Below are 22,718 nucleotides of genomic sequence, written 5' to 3'. Positions count from 1 at the left end.
CTAAACTCTCATGAGGCGGAGCAGCCATTTTGTTTGAGGTTCCCAGGCACGGAGATGGACGGACAGGCAGCACAGCTCTGCCAGAGGAATCATCACCACCCTAAACCTGGCCACCAGCTCCTCTCACTTTTATACTTTTTTACTCCAATTTTTAGAAATTATTCTAATTTTTTTGTCATTTTATTCCCTTGTTAAAGGGCAAGATGGCTTTGAAAAAACCCAACTTAAAAGTATAATCAACCACAAAGAAAACATTTCATTTTCAAGGAGCACCGTGCCAAATTCTGAACGGATACAAAGCCTTGAGGCACAAGAGACATTTCTAAATACTCTATGGACTGACTAGGCTGTGCAAACAAACTACACATAGCAAAACTCCCAATAAACCTCACAAGAAGAACATAGGCTATGACTAATTAAATATATTTCTATATATTCATCTATATATTTAGTATATCTAATAAATACATTTGTTGATAGACATAGATATCTTTCTGTAACTATTTACATTTTGCAGAAACAATAAATAGCTATGAAGGCAAGGCAAAGGAGAGAAGATCTGTGGTTTTTAACATTTTGGTGCTTTTCTCAATGTGAACACAGAGACACTCAGTGTGTTCCCAACGAAAAGTCAAAGCCAGTCGTTTGGACTCAGGGTGACTCGGCTCGTCTCAAACTGAACTCTCTCTTCATAAATAATTGGCAGGAACATCCACTTTGCAAAAAATAATGTTCTCAATCGTACCTGCCTGTCCTCTCTACATAATGGAATGTGCTCCAGTTTTTTCAACTTCTCTCAGTAGATAGGCTCTTCCCTTCCTATTAATACCTGGTGAACGGGGCAGTGATTAAGTAGTGTACAAAAATGTACCAGCACCTGCCAAGATATACCAGCATTTGGCCTGGTGGCTGGTGTTAAATGTTTCCAAACCTGCTAGTGACCCCTTGTTGTCTCCAGGCTCAGACGTGACATACACACATTTATGATAAAAGGATGCTGTAAAAACGGCACAGTCATCAGAGAGAGGCAGAAAACATCAAACCCACCCACAAAACCCTCCCACAATCCCCGGCCCCTTCACAATCTCATGCTGCACAATTTTTTTTGTCGTTTTTGTGTTTTCCTCTGAATGGCAGGTGTGGCCAGAAAATTGCAGGGTAGTTACAAGCTTGCCGATGCCTGGGTACTAAGGGATATATTGCTGTCGGCCCAAACAGTTTCAACACCACACACAATCATTTTAGTGTCCCCAAACTCTGCTGCGCTCCACAGGACAGGGAGACAACTGGCATGTTTTTTAAACTCACATCATCTTGTAACAACAGCTGTAGTGGGGGTCCTTAAGTTTTTAAGAGACAGCATTTGAAAAAAGATGAAAGTTTTGTTTACAAAAGCAATAGTAAGTGCAAAATACCATGCACAGATGGTTGACTAGTGAGCAGGGCAGAAAAAAAGCCCCACATCATGTCAGTGTCGCACCTTTGGGAGGACTCTGTGTCACTGGACAACTAGGAGCAATGGAGTGGTATGTATAGGTATGTGTGAAGTTAGGGTGAAATCTCATAAGTGCTTCCCATGGCTCTTGAGGCATAGAAAAAGAGGCAGTGGGATATTGTGTGGTAACATTCTCTGGCTGAAAGTTGTGTTTCTGACGGATGGACGGATAGGCGGAGGGGTGGAGTGTCTTTAAAATCCCACTCATTTGATTGGTGCAGAGCAGAGCGGGTGACTGAGACTGACCGCTGATGATGGAGTGGCTGTGGGCGGGTGTCTTGAAGGTTGTTGCAGTCTGGATGGAAGTTGTTGTGGGGACAGACAGTGACTGCAGAGGCCAGGCTGGAGAGAGAGGCCTTGGACTTGGTCAGTCCTGGAAGGAAGGAAGGAAGGAAGCAAAGGGAAAAGAAGGGAAGGGAAGGGAAGGGAAGGGAAGGGAAGGGAAGGGAAGGGAAGGGAAGGGAAGGGAAGGGAAGGGAATGAGGTCTGAGCGGGATAAGGGAATGGTGAGGCAATCTTGGGATGGGATTAGCTGAGGGGAGGTGCTGGGAGTTGGGTCAGTGACCAGTGCCGTCTGTCTATAGGCTGCAGCCCAGCTGCTTGGCCATCTCCTGAGTGTCCTGCAGGCGCAGCAGGCTGGCGCTGGAGTAGCCCTCGTCGCTGCAGCTGCTGCGCAGGCTGCCTCGCTCATCCCCTGAGTCACTCACACTGCTGGTGCTCCACTCCAGGTCACCCATTAGGTAGTCCGTTCCCTCCACATCCACATCCAAGTCCTCTGTTGGAGCACAGCCCAAAGACAACAGTCAGTACGTTTACATGACAGTTGAAAAAACAAATTATTGCCTTGATCTGACTATAACTGGACAACTGAAGTGCATGTAAACGTGTCAGTCTGACTGATGTCGGAGTTCTCCAACTCCGATTAGGACACCAAGATAATGCGATTGGAATAGGATTTTCGCCGGCATGTATGACAAGACAACGCATAAGCACATGCTCCATCCCCCCCGCTGGTCTATGACCCTGGAACGAAAACACCCAAGAAAGCCGGTCACACACTAGCCGGTCACATTAGTCAATCACACACTAGCCGGTCACATTAGTCAGTCGCACACTAGCCGGTCACATTAGTCAGTCGCACACTAGCCGGTCACATTAGTCAGTCGCACACTAGCCGGTCACATTAGTCAGTCGCAAACTAGCCGGTCACATTAGTCAGTCGCACACTAGCCGGTCACATTAGTCAGTCGCACACTAGCCGGTCACATTAGCCGGTTGCACACTAGCCGGTCACATTAGTCAGTCGCACACTAGCCGGTCACATTAGTCAGCCGCACACTAGCCGCTCACATTAGTCAGCCGCACACTAGCCGCTCACATTAGTCAGTCGCACACTAGCCGGTTGCACACTAGCCGGTCACATTAGTCAGTGGCACACTAGCCGGTCACATTAGCCGGTCGTACACTAGCCGGTCACATTAGTCAGTGGCACACTAGCCGGTCACATTAGCCGGTCGTACACTAGCCGGTCACATTAGTCAGTCGCACACTAGCCGGTCACATTAGTCAGTCGCACACTAGCCGGTCACATTAGTCAGTCGCACACTAGCCGGTCACATTAGCCGGTTGCACACTAGCCGGTCACATTAGTCAGTCGCACACTAGCCGGTCACATTAGTCAGCCGCACACTAGCCGCTCACATTAGTCAGTCGCACACTAGCCGGTCACATTAGCCGGTTGCACACTAGCCGGTCACATTAGTCAGTGGCACACTAGCCGGTCACATTAGCCGGTCGTACACTAGCCAGTCACATTAGTCAGTCGCACACTAGCCGGTCACATTAGTCAGTCGCACACTAGCCGGTCACATTAGTCAGTCGCACACTAGTCGGTCACATTAGCCGGTTACATTAGTCAGTGGCCCACTAGCCAGTCACATTAGCCGGTCGCACACTAGCCGGTCACATTAGTCAGTCGCACACTAGCCGGTCACATTAGTCAGTGGCACACTAGTCGGTCATATTAGCCGGTCGCACACTAGCCGGTCACATTAGTCAGTGGCACACTAGCCGGTCACACTAGCCGGTCGCACACTAGCCGGTCAGTAGCGACTGCACAAAGTGTCGAACTGAGGTTAACTGGAAAGGGGGCCGTATTAACCTGCTGAAATGATGCAGATCACCACATAGTGTTAAGGAGGAGGACACGTTTCACTTGTGTTATAATACAATAATAACAACGTAATACTTGTGTTTGTGTACCTTGGTCAGAGTCTGACTTGTCGGAGGACTCAGTGGAGCCAGTGCTGTCCATGCGGGTTCTTTCTACCCCGAGCTGCTCCAGACGCCTCCTCAAGTGTCTCCGCTCCCGTTGTAGCTGCTCCATTGTGTGCTGAGCTTTTCTATCGCTCTCCTCCAACCTCTGCAAGGTAGGAAGACAATAACACAACACTTAAGGAGAAGTTGACAAAAATATTGCTCTGTGTCTGTCTGTGTGGTTGTGTTCCCTCAGTGGCTTATGTGAGACATTACAGTCACTCAAACAAACATTACTAACAGTTTCCCACCACAACTGAGTCTCAAACTTTAGGTTCCTCTTGACTCCCTTTCTTTAGTGTAAAAAAAAAAAGCAGTCAGAAATCTTGGAGTTATAAAACTCATGCATTTATCTCAAGTAGGTTGGGAATACTGAAAAGATCTTTTCTTAGGTCTTTCCAAGAAAGCACTAAAGTAGCTTCAGCTCAGTCAGAACACCACTGCTGGAGTTCTCACAAGGACTAAGAAAGTTAAACACACTCCTCAGTTCTTAGGTTTTTAAACTTTTATACCCATTTACTTAAGTTTCTGTTTTAACATCTTTAAGTAGAAGTCAAAGAAGACTTATGCACTTATTTATCTTACCTGTCTTTCTAACATCATTATGTAAAGCAACTATGTAAGCCCCTGTGCATAAAATGTGCTTTATAAATTTGCTTTCCTTGCATTGCCTCTTCATACTGATTAAGTGGGAACCAAACATACACAGAAATACACACACCTTGATATGTTCTTTGGCCTTCATCAGCAGGCTGAGGGTGGTGTGCCTGTTAGCATCTGGTCCTAGGGGAACAAGGGATTTCAAGCGCTCTAAACACAGCCGTAGATGTGCCCGTCTGAAGACAGAAAACAAGAAACAGAGAGAGAAGCTATCAAACATGATTAGTTTTTTAACGTCAGATGCACACAACAACTATGGGATTTATTGAAGTGTGAAAGTTTATTATTGGCCTTGGAAATAGTAGTTTGACAGTGAATAAATATCTCAAGGTCCACTTCCTAACTTATTTTCTGGAGCTTTCAATCACATCTCATGGTGTTCATTACTGGAGGGAGTTTACTCAGTTCTAACAGTCATGCTAGTGGCTGGGCTCAAAGGATCGGTCAACCACTCTAGTCCAGACTGATATACCTGAATCTTAACAACTATTGGAAGGTTAGCTCTTAATTTCCAATTTCCCTTATTGAGGATTGCTACTTACTACAACGCGGTTGGTAATGTCTTGACAGCTACAAACGGACTAACTATAAAATTTCCTCTGGGGAAATACTGAAAGGGCCACGGGGGCTACTTCCGGTGTGTGTACACTATGATGAGATTCTTCAGAGATTTCAAACAATTAATACTAGTAATGAGCAAAAAAAAAAAAAGTCTTTATTTATACAGCAACCTATGCCCTTTAACCTAAAAATGTGTGTGAAACATTTGTATCTGGAGGAGTGTGCACACACACACACACACACACACACACACACACAGACACACACACACACACACACACACACACACACACACACACACACACACACACACACACACACACACACACACACACACACACTTTGAGGTTAAAGGGCATAGTTTGAAATCTCGGAAGAATCTCATCATTTGCCATTAAAATTTAGTGCAAATATTTATATCTCCCTTAGCATTCTTTCTAATTTGGTTCAACTTTCATGAGTTTGTAACATTTCATTCAGAGCCATTTTCATGTAAAAATTTCAGTTTGTCCAATACTTTGGTCTGTGACAAAATTCCCCATATTCACACAAAAGCTTTTTTGCTCTTACGTCATGCTAGGGTGGGAAGAATATTGGAAAATATAGTCAGTCAGCTCGTTATGGTCCAAACATTTGACTTGTGTACCACAGCTAAATGTTGAAACAATAAAAACATGGACAGATAAGTCTGTAAAGATCCTCACAAGAATCCAAACAAAGGGATACATCAAATGGATTTGAGGTGACATCACAATGTAAATGGAAAGACCACCGGCACCCAATGTCTTATAATATGACATTAGCAACGCAAACAAACTGCTAACTTACTTGTTAAAATTGTCATCATGAATCAGTACCTTAGCTTACATTGTCATTTTTTCAAAGAAGACATGACAGGTTTGTAGTAGTTTATTAGTAATATGACTGCCGAGCAAAGTTCTTTAACATTTTACCTTCACTGTTTTGGTTGTATTGTGTCCGTAAGCATGAGGTAGTTTTTGCAAGGGAACACCCCAACGTGTATTGTATTATACTTGGCAACAACAGCTAATATTAGCTAACAGTAACTTGTTACTGTGTTAACTTGATATACCAATAATATACAAGCAAAGTGTTACTTTTTACCAAGCATTAGCTAATGTTAGCTAACATTAACAAAGCAATTAGAGGGAGTGATTTCTTACAACTAGTTTAGCTAGTAAGTTAGCTATTCACTTAGCTAATGTCAAATAGTAACATGCTGGGTGCCGGTGGCGATTCCTTCAACATTGTGTAAAGTTAAGTAAACTCAAATCAACTTTGTGTCACTTTTGATTCATTTGAGGGTCTTTACGACTGCTAAAATTTTTGGACTGCTACACCATAGCTGGTGACTATAGTTTTCGTGAGATTCCTTCCCGCTCCTAAACATGACGTAAGAGCAATATGGCCACCATTGCACTACACTCCCATCAGCCTTAGCTGAACTTTGATTTTGGTGCTAATAAAATTTAGTATGCCAATGCTAAAAACTAAGTTTAGAGAACATTGTTAACACAGTCATTGTCCGCATGATAGCATTCTGATGTTAGAAGTTTTTTTTTAAAAATGTTAATAAGGCATTTGTAATTTCTTTATGAACCACTGTACATGTGTTGTGGTCCCGCTGCTTTTTGATACAAATGCTAGTTACCATTCATACAAGAGGTAATGAGTAAAAGGTTGGCACATGTAAAGTTCTACCTTAAGTGGTTAGACTGTATTGTGTTTCTTCAACATTGTGACATTATTACAAAATGTTGCTACATATTTCAGGAAGTGTACAACTCCCCCATTGACAAGAAGGAAACATGCTGAAATCCAAAGATCCTCTGTGACATATGTTCAGATCTGAGCTCATTATTAATGTCACCTGTCCTATAACACAGTTCACATTTACATTTCTCATCTACACTGCATTTCCTCCTGTCGCTGCTTTAAGCTGGCAGCTTTGTCAGTTGCTAAGGTCTGGTGGGTGTTTGCGACCACTTGACCCTGCTGTTACACAACACACACACCTCCAGCTCCAGCCTTGGCAGAGTGTGTACGTGTCTGTATGCTTGTGTGAGTCCAGGCGAGTGGGCGTGTGTACGTCAGACTCCTCCTGAGAGTGAGTGTAAAAATGCTTTTTTGGCAGCTGCAGGCCGGCTGGATGAACTGTTCATTTATTGTCTGCTGCAGGTAATCCTGGTTTGAGCGTCACTACCGGAAAGAGTTTATCAGAAATGGACACATGGAGAGAGGGTAAGAGGGATTTAACTGTGGGCAGAGTACACACACAAAAAAATTCTCACCACTTGCCAGGGACAGGCAGGGAATGAAAAATGACTGGCCCACCAACCAGTTGAATGTTTGAACAAATCCACAAAAGGTTAGGTAAAAAGAAAAAGGTAAATAGCCACCTAGACAAACCCAACCCTGCTTATCTTATCCCTACCATCTTCAGTCTCACCAATTTAGCTGCAAACAGTTAAACTGGTATCACTGGGCTTACTGGTCCGTGTTCTCTGCTGCCAGTGCATTTAGATTCACTAGGCTGGGATCATTGACTGATAAAAGCACTAGGGCTGTGACAATTTTAATTCAAAATCCATCTAAATCAGTTTTCAATTTCAATTAAAAAACAGGATTGAAGATATAGTAAATTTGACCATATGGCAGTTATATCATACTTGATACCATTTAGCCTGTTTATAAAAGGGGAACTTGATAACCTGTATGACAGCTCTCCTATTATAAAACTAAAGATCAGTTGATCCATACAAGACTCAATTTTTTTTTTCTCCTTTTGTTTTTTGTTTTGTTGATCTTGCACCACCACTAATTCTCAAAGCAGAGAGGGGAAAAGGGCAGGGTAGTTCCAATCTGAACCAAAAGTAATTAGCTGGAACAGATAGGCTGACAGATGCCCACTGGGCCAGTCGCCCACCTGGCTGAGCCAGTCACAGTGTTACTATTTACAAATATGTATAGTGTGCATTGCATTGGCCCCAATTGTGATGTGGCCCACTGGGAAAAGTCCTGGTGCTCCAGATGACAAGTCCGTCCGTCCATCCACACACGCACACGCGCACACACACACGATAAGTCAAGCCCACACAAGCACATACAAAGCAGTGTTAAGTTGCAGAAACCAAGTGCCTGTTTCTCAGCTGACTCAGTCCAAAGGGCATGAAGACTGCTATTACATAACATGTAAATGCCCTCAGCTGTGCTGGTCTGACATAATCAGCATGGCTAACTAATGTTTGTTAAACAACACTGACGAGCAGCAGACTCCTGAAACAGCTCAGGTCACATGGTGTCTGAGTTAGAGAACAACACTCAGGGTGTGGCTTTGAAACACAGCACTACTTCAGCCACAGGTTATTCTGGTTCAGTGTGGATCCAGTTCTGTGTGTTAATAGGTGAGTATGTATGTGGAGCTATAGGGTTGTTTGTTCAGCTGAAGGCTAGAACAAATTATCTGCCCTAATTTAAGCTTGTATGCTTTTTAAACGCACACGACAGTACTGTGTGCTGGCCATTTCTGTTTGGTCTAAAATATTGAATTTGCTGAAAAAAAAAGTTGCAACCTTTGCAACTTTTAAAATGGTTTTCTTGAATACACCAAACCTGCATAAAACAAAAATAAAAACTAGGTCAGCCTGATGCACTTCACCCAACCAGCAGTAAATCCCCAGTGTGTCTCTCTCTCGCAGTGGCTCACTGGAGCTATTTACTATCTGCCTATGATGACTTTCTTTCATCAAGCTACTGGTGGACAAACTGGCTAAAGGCTATGAATGTTCCCAAGTGTAATACAACTGGCTGTAGTCGTAATTTTGTCCACACACATGCTCATGCACACACATGCCGAGAGCTAAATCCCAGACACAAGCCTCAGTGCCATATATATTATTCAGGCCGTCCACTGAGCTGCTGGTTTGGATCAACTAGCACAGGCAGGATGGAGGAGTGGGAGTGATGCGGACCAAAAAATGAATAAATGAATACAATTTTAATTTCTGACATAAAATGTCTGTCTGAGAAACTGCTGAAAAACAATAGCAGTTTGATTTTTGTTTGCATTCACTACACTTTCACAGCCTGGTATAATTGTGACATTAAATTTGACAAAAAGTATTTAGGAAAATATATCTTGGTCATTTCATAGTAGGATTAAACATCAAGAGCCATGTTAGCCATGTTAGCATTTGAGCTAAATGCTCACATCTGCATGTTAAAATGCTCACAATGTCAAAGCTAATATATTGACAATAAGCAGGTATAATGTTTACCATGTTCACCATCTTAGTTTAGCATGTTAGCATGCTAACATTTGCTGATTAGTAATAAACGCAACGTAATGGGAATGGCTCCCTGACATAAAACAAATATGTGACAAATTAAAATAATGCCAGATGTTAGTTTGGACCGAGTGGCATGGGTTTTGATCTCTATAGCTTATATATATTTAGTTGATGACAATTGCATGGAGGGAGAGGTTGTATACAACTCACCCTTTTAAATTATATCAAACCATAAAGTTTTGCATAATTACTGGAATAACCGATTTGAGTGACAGGTTGATGCCGTCACAGGTCGTTAACCAGCAACCGTGCTTCATTGAGCCCACCTCTGCTCACCCACACTGGACCACTATTTTGGGATTAGCCTCGAGTAAGGAGGAGTCAGGCACTGCCAAGATGGCGACAGCCAAAGCCTCCAACATTGAGCTTCTTTTTTGGCTCTTCAGAAACCTGTCAGGGAGACTACATCCTTATTTTATACAGTCTATGGTCTGGGCCAAAGTGTCAACCAATGTTGCCATCCCAAAAAAACATTCTACTAGCATGGCTAAAATCACATGTGCAAAGTAGGTTCCCTCAAGGTGTTGCAAAAACACATTTTCACTGTCTGTTTCATTGTATACATGATTTACACAATTAAATGAGGTAAATAGGAAAATTAATACTAGACTGATGGATTCACACAGCTCCATAAAGGTTTGTTGAGTCAGTCCAGTTGTAAGTAACTGAAACAAGGACATCAACTCTCAGGTTAGATACAACACTGACGCCTCAATTGTGTCATCGGTTTCAGAAAGGGAGAAAAACATAAGCTCTATTAAGATAAAGGTCTGTATCATAAATCATAAAACTGACCAGGTTTACTTATAACACAGTAAATTTAATGTTTATGCCCAATTCATGTCAAATCTGTCATTCAGCTTTAGTAAGTTATCTACACTTGTCTCAGTATATTGGGCAACATCGCTGAATGGAGTCTACTTTGACCCAAAACAAAAAAATGGAAAATCAACATTTTTTACATTTTACATTTTAATCGATATTTGAGAAATAATTATATGTGAAATACCTAATCTATATGGTTAAATGGAAATTCAAAAATGGAACATGAAATTAAAAACTTAGATTTTTTTAATTAAATTATATATACAATGCAAGGACAAACTGAATATAGAAAAGGGCAAACGCAAAAGGGAAAATAAAAAAAGATCACTTTCTTAATAATTCATTCATAATGAATAATTCATGTATAATTCATTTTCCTCTTTCAAATTTTCTTAGCCATTTTCATTTCCAATAATGCATTAAAAGCTTTAGAAATTCAGCCTTTATTTGCTGCATTTCGATTTAAATAGAATATTTTTAAGGGGATTTTTCAAGATTCAATTTATTTTTTATGGGTTTTTTGTGTTTGCAACATAATTATTCTAAGTACTAATATAAGAAGAATTTAATTAACTTTTTTTTTCATTTTAATTCTGGATAAAATCATCCTCCATACTTAACAATGATTCTTAATCTGACATACTAGAATGTTATAAATCTAAAACCCATAATTTTCAAACACAAAAATGCAGCAATTCAAAATTCAAAAATACGCTAACACACACAGATAAGGACTTTATTACATACCTGTTCTTTTCCATTTCATTGTGCGTAGACCTGTGGAAATAAAACACATATTAAAACCACACATAATAAAAGGGCCACTGCTTAACCCACTGACGCCGGGAAAGCATTACTGCATTTCCACCATTAAAACCGGGATCGCTGTTGCGTCACTCTACCATTAAGGCCGGGACAGCGGATATGTCATTTTGTAGTATTTGTATTTTTTTCCACCTATTTTCGGTCTCTTGGCCAATGAAATGCATCAGAATCATGATCAGAATACATGCGGGAGTGTCGCAATGCAACATCGGACTTTTCCAGAACTTATAAATCATGGAGGAAGACGACTATAGCGGAGGAGCTCAGAAGTAAGTGACGGAATCGATCTTGATGAAAACAGCGCCGATGATTTAATTGCTGATCCGGACTTTGAACCCTCGGAACCAATCGACCGGCATTTATGGATGAGGAATATGTTTTTAGACGACATATTTTCACCGAAGAACAGACAGATTTGTGGCCATCTGGAGATAATAATAATATTATTAATAATATATTAATATTAATAATAATAATTGATTGTGATGATGATATAAGAAATCATGAATGTTTATGTCTTATATTACTTTATGCGTCGTTGAGTACCCTGAAAAGTGCAATATATAAAATGTATTATTATTATTATTATTATTATTATTATGATAAAAAAATTTTTTATTACAGTAGGATAATGAGAACTATGTCTTGTTCTTCCAGTGGTCATATCATGTTTGCATCTTGCTAATGGGCATGTATTAGTATTATGCATAGGATTTTTATTCAGTCAAATGTAACATTTGCTGAGTTTGTTAATTTAAAAAAAAACTTTATTGAAGGTTTGGACAAATAAACTCAACTTCATATGAAAGCCACGGGTATAAGCTCTCAAATACTTTTAGAATTTCATTTTTATCTGCTACAGAGGCTGAAAAATCTATTATTTAGTAGGTGTTGAATTTCCAGAAAAACTTCAGGTTTTAGGGGGTCATTTGAAAATCGCCCATAGGTTTTCCAGGCATTTTTTTCCAGGTGCTTTAGGCCTTAATGGGTTAAACAGGGTACGGTTTCCTCTTTGTGTGCCATCAGTGCAATCCAAGGCCTTACTGCAGGGGAGTGAGAGAGAGAGAGAGAAAAGGCTGTGTGGGAGTTTATGAGCAGTCAGAACGGCTGACAAAATGAGATTCTAGGAAAAAAAAGAAGAAGTAGAAGAGGCTGGGTATTCTGTGCTTGAGGCTTGTTTTTACTGAGGATACTTGTGCTTTTTTAAGGACCACACTCACATATGTGACGAAGAGGCCAGGGGTAAACATAGTAACAGTAACTAGAAACAGAAGCCAGGGACTGTGCCCCTTCATACTGCCTGATTATCCACTGTGCATGTAATACTGAGAGAGGAGGGGGTGGGGGAAGACAGAGTGCTGAAGGTAAACTGAGAGATGGAGGTGTGCTAGTGGCCAGCTTGACTTCTGCATTGCAGTGTTGAAGCGGTGCACACATACGCTCTCACAGACACAGGCACAGACATAGGGACACACAAACAGACATAAACAGGGTTATATGTAGTTTTTAGAATGATTGGGCTGGGCTTACTGAGTGTGAAAACGAGTGAATGTTTGGTGGTTGTGAGAGGCCGAAGGCAAAGATCCACTCAGCATTCCTAAACTCTCATCTACCTCCACCTGACCTCCGAGTCCCCCCCACCCAGGTCCCAAAATAGCCCCTGCACCTTTAGCTCTGCTTTTCTCAACAAGGTCACCATGTCATGGCTAACATCCTCAGAGGACTCTCACTCACTCACACACAACTTAACTCACCTTTATGTTTGAAAACATGCTGTCAAGACTAAGCTGAGAGACACTATCTTCCACTATCCTGAGTCTTAACCTCTGAACCTCTGAACATTGGGTGGTGTGCCTGTGTGTGTGTGTGTGTGTGTGTGTGTGTGTGTGTGTGCGTGCGTGTGTGTGTGTGTGTGTGTGTGGTGCAGGGTATCATCTTGTTTCAGTTTTGGGTGCTCTCCATGTAACTTTGCCCCCTCCAGCCAGTGTGCATTCCTGTGCAGGGCAGACAGCCGCTGGTGACATAACAGTGCTAGCAGGGAAATGATCCCACTTCTTCAGGATAGATTCCAGGCACCTCCCACCTCCTGCCCTAGCCCCATAAACTTCTACCCCTCCACCTAACACACCCCTGACAGGTCAGGGTACAGCTGACATAAAGAAAAGGTAATACCGAGTATTGATGAGGTTTTGTATTGTGAGCAATGAGGAATAATGTATGGAATGTTCTGACTCTATATCAGCACACACCATCGGATCCCTGGTCTGCCAAACACGCACTGGGATCACATTGACTACATCACGTCATCTTTACATTGGCTTACATGATTACAGACTCACCGTACTACTATAATATTACATAAATCATATATATTCTGAATCTCTATCTCAGTAACAACATCCTCTCTACATGGCTGGAATGACTATTAAGTTCCTTGAATTTTTCTTTTTTTTCTCCCCCAACTACTTTGGATGAAATCACACGGACTTCTGTATGATGAAAACTTTGAAAGGTGCGTTCCCTTGGAAAAACAGTTTCTGAGATATATGGCAGCTACAGTGGCTTAGAAAATAGCAATATGGAGCCTAAAATAGGGTAACCAGCGCATAATGCCATCCGTCAGCCTCACTCCCCATTGCTAGGAGACTACTATGCGACTGAAGGAGAGTGGGCGACAGCTTCGGAGACTGACATTCAGTTATCAGCTGTAGCAACTTAAATTCATCCAGTGCAAGTTCCTCTGTACCAAGTGTCACAGCGGGTTATATACTGGAGACACTTTCTGTCACACTTAGTTGACATATCTGTATTTAAATGTGTTTTTACTTTTCAACCAACAGATATAAAGATACTCAAATAAGCCAATATATTGACATGAATGATTTATTTGTCTTGCTCCAATTCCAAACATTCATTGATATGAATGTGTTCATTCACCGTATTCCCATATTTAAGCAAGTAAATTGTTAGGTAGATAGTTATTATGAATCTTAGAACCCATTGGCTATCAGTCCGATTTAGCCTCCAGGGGAAAGTGCTAGTCTTTCTGGATTTCCAGTGTAGTCAGCAGATATCCAGGTAACATACATCTTGGCAAGACCAGACATTGTTTACAGTCTGATCAGCAACTAAAATCGTGAGAATGGAGTTGGAATTGAGAGGCAGGTCTATGACCAGATTATTTCTATGCATATGAATGCAAATAAATTGACTGAATTTCAGGGATATGTATTCTGCTCCTTTTGCTCTCCAAACAAACTTTTTAATTAAATTCAACTAAAGCCCACTAAAAGACAATTGGTCAATTCTGCTCGGACTACAAGTGGAAACCAGATCAGTGGCGGGCTCAGACTGTTTGAAGGGCAGGGGCGAAAAAATAAAAAGGGCACATTCTGCACAACATGGGGCCCCAGCAGCACTCAAAAAGCTCTGATGCATCATGTATGATGAAATAGACCTCATCCTTTATTACGATTAGCATTAAGTTAAAGGAGATCCAGATCAAAGTAATTAATGATATGGTACTGACGATTCAAACCATTGAACCAAACCATGAAGGGGGGTCCAGGGGCATGCCCCCCCTGGAGAAAATTTGTAAATTTTTAAGTAAAATGAATCAAATCTAATCCACTTTTTCAGCTAAATGAGAGCAAACACCTCACATAACATTTTTCACAGTTGGGTGATATTGTATTATAGAATCTTTATTGATATCGTAATCTGACATTTTTTTAATCACTGCAGATCATTTTCTTGACTGGGATTCTTTTTCTCTCTCTATTGCAATGGCACGTTATCATGTTTTTTTTAACTTGGCATCTAATTGCGCTTTTTTATTACGGGTACAGGCATACTATTAATCTGCTTTTTGCTTCGTCATGGCACCAGAAGGGCGGAAGGGCACTAAAAGGGCACTTATTAAGGCACATTATCAAGTTTTTTTGCTCTAGAGGGCACATAATCATAATGTTTTGTATGAAGGGGCACCCTAGAGGGCACCCAATCATTTTTCTGCATGTGTAAATTGCAGCCAATGAGGCGCTTCCTTTCGTTTTCACCACTCTAGGGGGCACTTTAGCACGCTTTTTCAACCATGGAGGCACGAGGGGGGGCTGTCGCCCCTCCTGCCCCCCCTCTGAGTCCGCCACTGAACCAGATCGTTTCCAATACCACAATATTATCCTGTTTTCTATAGATTTTGAATTTTTAAGCAGATAACTATTTAGGTCAAGGAAATATTAGTGACAGGAACAATGTCTAAAGCTACAAAAATAAGACCTGGCTGTGTGAAACCTGTATTTTCCTGTTAAGAGGAGTCCAACTTAGCTATGTCCCTGGTTTCTCTGAGTCCTTATAAGCCAAATAACAGAAGTAACAAATCTTAAATCATTGTGAAACAGCTCCTGGCAACCATTATCACAACTTCCCTGTCAACTGAAAGTGACAGTGATGAGTTGCGGCACTTGGTACTGACGAGTCAGGGCAATGTCAAGAAAATGGATGACTATTCTAATAATAGGTTTCAGTCTCGCAGCATAAAACGGTGCAGCCCTTTAATTATGTCTTCCCATTCAGATCCCTGTCTTACAACATAGGATCTATGGACTATGATCTCTTTTACCCCTTTTCGACAAAGACAGTTCCAAGCTTTTCAACTCCGAAAGAACCGTCTCTCAGCCAGAAAAACTGGTTCCAGAGCGGCACCAAGTCGTTGCTGGTCTTGAACCACAAACCGATTATGTCAGGGTCTGAGGGCAGGATTATCATGACCAACAAGATCAACTAAAATGTGTATCAGTCACTTAACTTTTTTTTGTTAAACTGCAATTCTAATGATATGGACTAGCGTCAGTGGGCTAGCGTCAGTGGGATAGCGTCAGCGGGCTAGCGTCAGCGGGCTAGCGTCAGCGGGCTAGCGTCAGCGGGATATCGTTACGTTCAGTGTTAATAAGAATGTAATCACCGTCCATAGCATTCAAGATGAGCAGAACAATTGTGTTGTACATGTCAAATGTTGCCAGGAGCAACATTTGTAAATAGATGATGTAGTGTGCCATTGTGGTTATTATAGTGGCAGAGAGCGGAGACATTTCTAGACGTACAAAGTGACGCAATGACGTTGCGCTCTAGCCTGTGGAAAAGCAAACAGCAACCAGCACCAGCTCAGCAAAATAAGGTTAGCATAGATTTGCATTCTTCATTGGGGAAAGTTTAAAATTATTAGATTGTACTGGATAAATAAATTGTAGAAAGATGGTTCACCAGTGCATCTTCTCTTCTGCTCCGTCTACAACAGGACTCTTTGACATGAATCTACCAGTAACCTGTATTGCTGTAGCCTCGCCCAAGACAGCCAGAACAACAACGCATGGAAAGACTCTATTTGTCTGCTCAACAAGGATGGTAAAATCACTGTATGATTTCCATAGTGCACTGTAGCTGCACAGTTTGCGTGTGTTCATCTGTAAGGTGGAACAGGACTCTCCATCTATGTAATGGAGGAGCTGTTGCTCTCCATTGCCTGCCAAGAGTGAGAGCTGGAAAGACACAGAAGGGTGGAGGAGGTGAGTAGAGAGAAAAGCAAGTGGGAGAGAGCGATGAGGGGGAGGGGGGAGTCACTACTACTGACACACATGCACACATACATGCCAGAAACACAGTGACTCCCCTCCCCCACTTTGCACACATCCACGCCATAGGGAAACATCAGAATCTGGAGAAGCTTCTATGTACTGGGTTGGGTGGATTCACATACATACATACATGGGCACCTGCCCTACATTTCACAAAGTCTTGACTATAACTAAATAACTCATCATGCCTGATCAATTAATGGTCTGCTTTTCTCAGGCTGAAATCCACCCTTCCCCCCCAAGAGGGAAATTCATTCAGTCATTCAGTGCTGGTCTGCCTATTAATGATCAAGAGCCAACATCACACCAGACCATATCAAATCATCTAGGCTGAGCAGAAACCCTTTTTAATAACAAGTGTGGCTGTGCTGCCCTGCAATAGTAATGGGTAATAGCTGATTAAGTGCTCATAGATGGCGAGGGAGTTGCTAAACATGACCTTGTAATTCAACAAATAAAATGATAAAAGAGCTGGTAAGTTAAGAGGTTTATGGCTGGATGACAGACCTACAGCAGCTCATAGTCTACTTGACATACAAAGCTTGTCCCACATTTTCTTCACCGGGCATGTCTTAAAATGTAGTAGGCATGTTCTAAGCTGGAAGCAGGTGTGTTCTTACAGCACTCTGCATCCTGCAGCTTTTAGTACATGGTGGCAATGGAAAAACACTACAATTTTTTCATTTACAATGTCATCAAGAAAAACTGACATAGTCCTGGCCAACAGGCTAAACCATGATTGAGTGACCATTGATTTATTGGAATTTAATCATTACAATGTACATTTTAATACTGTGCTTTTTATAATTTCAAAAAACATAATGGCTGATGCACCAACAGGCCAATCATGGCTTTTCCCCCCAAACAATAAAGTGCAACTTCAGATGGAAAAAATACCCATTTCCATTAAATTGTTTGTGCCTTCCAACAGAATGTGAAGTAGAAGTAAAAGCTTTGACATTGTCAAGGACAAGTATTGTGTTGCAGATATATTTACAGAAAAAGAACATGCTAATGGGGCTGGGCGATATCAACAAAATATATGGTAAACTCTATTTTTGTATTCTCCATATTAGCAAAGCAGCACCTCTATGGTTCCCTCCAGCTCTGATGCATTGTGCATGGATCAAATGCAAAATTGCCGCATTGCAGTTCACTACAGGTTTTTAGACATGGCAATAGAAACATAGCAAAAAGAAATATAGCAAAATATATACAATGAACATTTTGATGATATATATCATGATGTTGCCCAGTTCTAACCAGCTAGCATGGCTCGTCCTGTTTTGAAATGCCAATTGTGCCTCAAGAGGCAATACTGAGCCACTGCTTTCAGTCTGCCTCCTTCTTCTTCAGAGGATGAAGAAGTAGAGCTGCCCAGAGGCCTGGTCAACCAACCATTACAGGCAAAAAACATCAAATGTTGGCTATTTAGAAAATCGCACCTTTAGTGCAACTTTTGAGAACAAAAACCTCACTGAAAAAAATATATATTGTATTGTTTGGAAATACTGCTATAAGATAAGCACGATTGTAAGTTTGGAAAGTTCACTATACATATCTGAGGACATTGCAAGATTTATCATACATGTCTATGGGCACAATCTTGTTGGAATATTGCCCCGTTTGTTTGGAGCATGTGGCAGGGTATTACATATTGCACCTTTAACTGATATTGTATAAGAAGGTATGTTATGCTGGAATCTCTGTGTACAGCAGTCTTGTAACTTTAGATCTGTAGATAATATAGCTGGATATACATTGGGTTATGTGAGGTTACAGGCCAATACATAAACATATTTAGATGTTATGCTTCACATCGTGTGCTCTGTACACTGGATACTCAACGTGGCACGTAAACATCCAGGAGACACTTTAGGTCAAGGTGTTGGACAAGTTTCTACAGTGTTTCATTCAACGCCTACAGGCCTGCCATCATAGATAGGGGCGAGCCGTGACAGTTCACGTGGGGAAAACAGCGCACATTAATGGTGTTGCCATGGTAATTGTTTGTTGCACATACTAAAAGTAAAGAAAGAGAAGATTGCACACCTGCACGCTTTCTCACCTCTTTACACCTGACAAATCACTGCAGGAAGATGGCATTCATTTGAGATAGTGAGTTCCAGATGGTTACATAAATAGTTGCAGCTATAAGAGCTGGATATACACTGGGTTACTCAAGGTAAGAGGCCTATATATAAACCTATGGATATGCTTCACGTTATGTGCTCTGCACTCATATCAGTGGAAGCTTTATAATAGATAATGTGGATTAATGTGCCCGTACAGCAAACACACCTAATGTGGCTCAACCTTAACATCCCATTGAAATGTCTGATGAATGAATGTTTGGTTGGAGGGGGGCTGGAGTCAGTCCCAGCTGACATTGGGAGAGAGGCGGGGTACATCCTGGACAGGTCCCCAGACTATCACAAGGCTGACACATAAAGACAGACAACCATTCATGCTCTCATTCACTCCACGGGCAATTTAGAGTCACCAGTTAAAACTAAGCTGCATGTGTTTGCTGCGAGTGTGAAAGTGCTAACCGCTACACAAAATTTAAGGTTGTTAGCTGAATTCTCATCATTCAAGAACTTGAATTTTGCATCCTGCAAATTATTGGTAGATGGAGAAGGTGGAGTTCTCTGATTGTCTGACAATGCAACACTACACAAATCAATATTTGTCAAAATAATTGCTATTAGATATTTTCCAATCCATGTAGCCCTAGTTGCAGCAATATGCCAATGTAGTGTCTACTGATGGAGCAGGTCCCCCAATGTCACCGTTTATTTAAAAAAAAAATCTATTTCCATGACTTTTCAACCTCAACCAACCATCCAAATCTTTTTTTTTTTAGTCCTAAGCAGCTGTTTTTTTCCTCTGGTGTTTCCATTCAGTGTGTCTCATTTGCATTTGTGTATAAATATAGGTTGACTAAAACACACTCAGATGTTTACATATAGAAGATGATTCCACAAGTGCAGCCTTCAATCATAGAGATTTTTCAACCTCTCCACCCAAGCAATCAAATCACTTAGAAGCTTTATGTTCACAAACAAAATTTCACAACTGCACACATCCAAACTCCAAGTGCACACATTGATCTGTGGGGCGTGGAGGCAACATAAATCTGCCCCGATATGATTGATTTATGTAATTCTGTGTGTGTGCAATAGTGTCCATTGACTTAAGCTGTCAGGACGTGCTCCCTCACTGAAATGTCGTCTGCAGTCACCTTGACTGACCCAGTTTGCTTTACAGAGTGGCCATTCGCTTTAAGCCAGACTGATGTTTGCTGCTGTCAGTCACACGCTTTAAAGAAGGCAAGGGGAAGTCAAAACATGGCCTTAACCCAATCAGCTCACACATGCACACACAGCTACATACAGCTACACACAGCTTCTTGTTATATCAGAAGACCTTTTCTGAAGTGTCAGGCACAAATTAGCAGTGGGGGTGAGTTGAATATCTGCGAGTTGAATTACTGCAGCACCAAAGAAAAAGAAATAAAATTATGTTTAATGAGCTCACATATGATTCAGTGTGATTTGAAATACAAAAAAACAACAACAACCAATCCAGAAAACAATGGATTAATTATCTGCGCTCAGGGGGGACACACTTGAAGAGGGGATATTATGAGCGCCTTGTTGCAGAGCTGAAAAATGATACATTGCATATTTTCTGGGCACAAGGAGCCAAAATTACTTTACCTGCTACTTGTGTTTTTCTTGCTTTTGCTTTTTCTTTTCAAGCTTTCCCTCTCTTGGCTGCTGATGAAGGGTGGCATGGAGGCATAGCCGTGTTCAGCTTCTGCAAGCAAATAAACAACATAGTGGTCACATGTCCAGATATCTGGCAGTGCAAAATATAGCCACAGTGAAAAGGAGCCAAACTAAGAATAGAAACACTGCAAATGTGCCACATTTGATCGCAAGGCGTTTGGAATTCAGTAGCAATGTCTTGTGCTTAAATGCAGGCATGCAATGGATGGATTCCATGCAGTATCTTTATACAGAATTCTCCCCTACAGCCCGGACAATGATGTCATCTTGAACTGGAATAAACCCCACTAGCAAACCACAACAGAGGGAAAGGAGGGGCCTACATGAAAACAATGTCTCCCTGCACATCTGACTGCATCTACCACATATGCATTTATCATTTCATTAGTAAGGCAAATGCACGTGTGTTTATGCACATTTGTAGAATATCTCTTGAATGTATGAATATTAATATTTTTTAACACCGAGTTTGGGTAGGCGATGCATTCTGTTGTATTGTGCAAAATCCGATAACATTACTGTATTTAATGCATGGCCCGATTACTTCATATAAAAAATACAGAGCAGCAACACATTTTAAATAGCTTAAAAATTACAGGTCCTTACATTGGAGGGATTTATGGGGAGGGGTGTCATTGTAATTTTTCATAAATAACACAGACAGTAGAAAAAATACACTTTACCTCGTTCCCTGCGCTCAAGGAACTCGGCTGCTTCGATCAACATCTGCACCATTCCGATCGCCGCCATTTTCAACAATAACACTGATAATATAACAATCCGATGAGGGATTCCGTGGCTGTACACAACTTGCCTCGGGTCCTACCACTGGGCTCCTTCTCACACTCTAGTGGTTTGCTATTCTGTCAGTTGTTATATTAAAAAAAAGCCGAGAGGTAACGTTAAAGAGTTACTCCTAGAGTATACCAAACGTGCTATTTAAAAGTAAAATGCCCTGAATGCAGCACCAATCATTTAGCAGGTTAAAATGGTTCAGGTAAGGGTGAAGGTTTGCTGTTGGCTGGCTGCTCAAAGCTGACGCTAACACTTCTAACAGCTAAGGTCCTTTGCCCTCTTTAATAGGCAAACTGGTTGCTAAATGTCGTCGGTTTTCTATGTATGTATTCGCGAAAAGGCGACTTTTTGACAAAAACAAAACGGTGGGTTGCTTTCCATTTAAAAATAAGCCGAGTATTTTTCTGTTTGGCAAATCTAAAAACAAGCTGGCTAACGTTAGCGCTAGTGACAAGTTGCCAAATTGACGTTGAAAAGTTCTTGCTCTCTCGGTGATATGTTGCAAATATTCAGCCAATTAAAAATAAGACCATTGGCTGTTGAGTTGTCACAGACCTGCCTGGTGTGAAATGAAAAAAAACGAGCTAGTTGTCTTAAAAGTTCAACCGACGATATCATCCAACCTTTTCGGATCAGGGCTATGTGGCTGGCTAGTTTTGTGCTGGATTATCGCTGATCACGCGTGATACGTCTCGCTGGAATCGCAGATAGCAACTGACATCAACTGAAGAACAGTGAGTGTTTATCAAACTGCTTCCCAAAAGTGGCTTGTTGATCTGGACGACAGCTCCCCACTGTACTCCACCACAAGCTTGTGTGCTGCGATATGATTGGCTACTGCGCATCACAACTCAAGCTCCTATTGGCTGTTTGCGGCCTCAGTCATCAAGGGGCGGCACCGAGTGTAACTGAGGTCCTGGTTCGGCCATTTTGGTTCTAATTAACATCGGCGAAAGTACAGTAATCGGAGCCAGAATGGATGCAGTTTCTCCATTAAAAACGTGTGTCCTGTGATTGGCTGATCTTTGGTAAATGTGTTAGCTATTGGCCGCAGTGCCCACGAGCTAACCTGACAACGCCCGCTTCTGACAGAAGACACGCCCCTCTGCCATGCTGTTTCGCGGTGTATGGTGATGATAGGCTCCCGTCTTGTTGTTTGTCTTATTTCGTGTTCAGGTATTGGCCAGATTCACATGTTCGCTGATTATTGGGCTCTCGGTTCCCCTACCAAAACGCAAAGTATGCGCATGCGCAAGATCACTGCTTTCCGACATTCACCAGTAAAGGCTGATTGAAAATGAGACGGATGCCCATTTTTAAACAGGAAAAACACAAGGACTAAATTCAATTATTGAATGAGAAAAAAGTCCATGGTATACTCTTGTAGAGAACACTAAATTAGATTCAATTTGATGACACCTGCCAGAAAAACAAACAAGCAACC

At 41.5% G+C, this 22,718-nt stretch overlaps 1 protein-coding gene across 1 annotated transcript; it reads right to left on the bottom strand.

Moving 5' to 3' along the window:
- Window positions 1-485: 485 nt before the first annotated feature.
- On the bottom strand, window positions 486-22,040 carry mxd1 (MAX dimerization protein 1). Its single transcript, XM_059336887.1, has 6 exons — window positions 21,163-22,040; window positions 20,408-20,507; window positions 10,975-11,004; window positions 4,533-4,647; window positions 3,758-3,917; window positions 486-2,270 (listed from the first exon to the last, which is right to left on the bottom strand). Exons 1-6 carry the CDS (start codon window positions 21,227-21,229, stop codon window positions 2,074-2,076), a joined length of 669 nt encoding a protein of 222 aa, XP_059192870.1. The 5' UTR covers window positions 21,230-22,040; the 3' UTR covers window positions 486-2,073.
- Window positions 22,041-22,718: the final 678 nt, after the last annotated feature.

The sequence above is a fragment of the Centropristis striata genome, chromosome 7 (genome assembly GCF_030273125.1).
Source record: "Centropristis striata isolate RG_2023a ecotype Rhode Island chromosome 7, C.striata_1.0, whole genome shotgun sequence".
Classification (NCBI taxonomy): Eukaryota; Metazoa; Chordata; class Actinopteri; order Perciformes; family Serranidae; genus Centropristis; species Centropristis striata.
Note: the sequence above shows the minus strand (reverse complement) of the source record. Positions and strands in the feature narration are given on the sequence as shown.